At 41.9% G+C, this 2,106-nt stretch overlaps 2 protein-coding genes across 14 annotated transcripts in view; both read right to left on the bottom strand.

Moving 5' to 3' along the window:
• Positions 1-920, bottom strand: part of LOC126495611 (zinc finger protein 431-like) — a 14,528-nt gene extending 13,608 nt beyond the window's left edge. For 3 of the 13 annotated variants that reach the window (XM_050133213.1, XM_050133214.1, XM_050133215.1), the window contains exon 1: positions 810-914. In XM_050133213.1, coding sequence (XP_049989170.1) covers positions 810-812 — 3 coding nt within the window. In that variant the 5' untranslated portion in view covers positions 813-914. Of the gene's footprint in view, positions 1-750 lie in introns of all 13 variants that reach the window. The other 10 variants (XM_050133209.1, XM_050133211.1, XM_050133202.1 and 7 more) reach the window with 7 other exon arrangements.
• The window catches only part of LOC126495612 (signal-regulatory protein beta-1-like), an 11,112-nt gene continuing 9,854 nt past the window's right edge, over positions 849-2,106 (bottom strand). The window contains exon 3 of the mRNA XM_050133216.1: positions 849-1,182. Within this exon, the coding sequence (XP_049989173.1) occupies positions 849-1,182 (334 nt within the window). The remainder of the gene's footprint in view (positions 1,183-2,106) is intronic.

Below are 2,106 nucleotides of genomic sequence, written 5' to 3'. Positions count from 1 at the left end.
AGAACTTGTCTCAGAAACTATTTTCCTAACAGGATGGAAATGCAGCTGTTCTAGAATTAATATAACTTTCATTGAGAAATCACTTCAAACACTGATGGTGCCAAACTGTAATGCCTCCTTGAAAGGCTTGATAGAGGTTGTTCTTTGATATGAGGAAGTGCCTGGTGTCTGGTTTTAAATCAACAGTGGATTCTTTGCAACGGTTTGTAGCCAAATATCTGGACAATCCATTTGAACAATGTGTACCCTAGCATCCCAAACTCTAACAGCAATGATTAAAATACATTTATCTTTTGGGTGATTTAGAGGCAGTCTTCCCTCGGCTAAATTCTATTTTGGGAGACTGAACTATTTCCAAGGCATTGGCGAATCCTTTGTATCAGCAATTCTCTTCTACTTAGAAGTACTGCTTAGAAGTGCAGTGCTACCCAACAGGTGAGATGCCTTGATATCGTCCACATAGTTAAATATAAATGGAGATTGTATGTAAAGGTTATATGCAAAGTGCTCAATATCAAGAAGATACTTAAGAAACTAGGCATCCCTCACTTTGGCATACTGAAGTTGACAAGAAAGATGTTTGTACACACAGCACCCTGCTCCCAGATCTGTAAGAGGATTAAGCCCAAAGCGCAAAGTTATTCAGAGGTCTGTCCCTAGGTCTAGGAATTAACAGGACCGCGTGGGACTTCACAATGCAGGGAATCTGGTGGCAGGTTCCCACCCGGATCCCAGGAGGACACAACATACCGTCTCCCGCACCTCACATTCTGCTCCTCCCCATCTGGAGACAGCATTCCCCTGCTCACCATGTTGTGGTTTCTCAGCTCGCCAAAGCTCTCAGTTTATCAACTCCCTGCAGCAGCAACACAGGAAACCAATGCTGCCAGCTCCTCTGCAAAATCGAGAATGAATGCGGAAGCCCGGAAGAGCGCTGCAGAACATCTGACTGACAGGTCTTCTGGAGGGCCTGATTGGATAGCGAGGCCTGAGTGACAAGAACACCTCCCACAAGACTGAAGTGTGCTTAAAGAGATAGAACAGAGATTTCGGGCCATTCCATCCACCTGAGTCATCATAATCTTGCACTCCTTAGGAACTTTCCCTTTTACCTCCAGAATACGACCTGGCCAGTTCGCTTGTACAGTGCACTGTGCTGTGCTAGGTGGATCCAGGAATTTCCTGTCCCACAGGGGAAAGAATGCCCAGAATATTATCAGCTAAGGAGAATTTTAAGGTCACAAAAGAGATGTTTGGCTTCATGCTGAGTTCAGATGAACTGAAGGTACATTTTACATGGGCACAAGAAGAGGCACTGGGAGAAAAGAGAAAAGCAGAAGCCAGATCTCAAACAAGATGATAGGTGTTTCCCACATCTGAAGGCTGGATGATGGCTCCATTGCTTTACTGGTTTTATTACTGAAATTTGAAGCAAACTCCAGGAAAATGAATAATAATAAAAGGAGTAGTGTTCATGGAAACGTGAATACGTAGAGAATAATGGAGCTAGAAGGAATGTCTTCATGAGCACTATTGTTAGCCTGCCCATCTTTCTCCATGGTCAGGTGGATAAAATATACAACTGCGGTATTCAAGATTCTCTACATAAACAGGACAGGTATAATGAATCTCTACATGTATATAAAAAGTGGGCTTATTAGAATGTCTCATAAGCTGCGTTTCAGGTTGTCCAAAAATAGCTACTTATAAATGACAATTAAAGAATCCAGTAGATTGCTTCTCAGCCTTTTACCAAAGATCAAGTGAAGAATCTAGTAGTTCTTCAGCCCACGAGGCTTGATGTCTTAGCTGGCATTAAGAATTCACCAAAATTTCAAAGAAGTAGTCTCTAGTACTAGTAAAGGAATGAGCTTGGTAGCCAGAGCAAGATGACAAAAAAAGAGACTTTTCTACTTCAATATAATTTCTATGTAATTGCTGCTACCAGAAGGTGAGAAGGTTAAAGTTAGATCATAGTCTTGTTTGATTCAGATTTTCTTGTTTTGGTGATTTCAAGACACATTTTTCTGTGTAGGTGTGGAACTCATTCGGTAGGCCAGACTGGTCTCAAACTCAGAAAATCCCAGTGCCTCTTCTTTTTTTTTT

Source organism: Alexandromys fortis, unplaced genomic scaffold, assembly GCF_014885135.2.
Source record: "Alexandromys fortis isolate MF-2015 unplaced genomic scaffold, M_Fortis_MF-2015_v1.1 scaffold_538, whole genome shotgun sequence".
Taxonomy (NCBI): Eukaryota; Metazoa; Chordata; class Mammalia; order Rodentia; family Cricetidae; genus Alexandromys; species Alexandromys fortis.
Note: the sequence above shows the minus strand (reverse complement) of the source record. Positions and strands in the feature narration are given on the sequence as shown.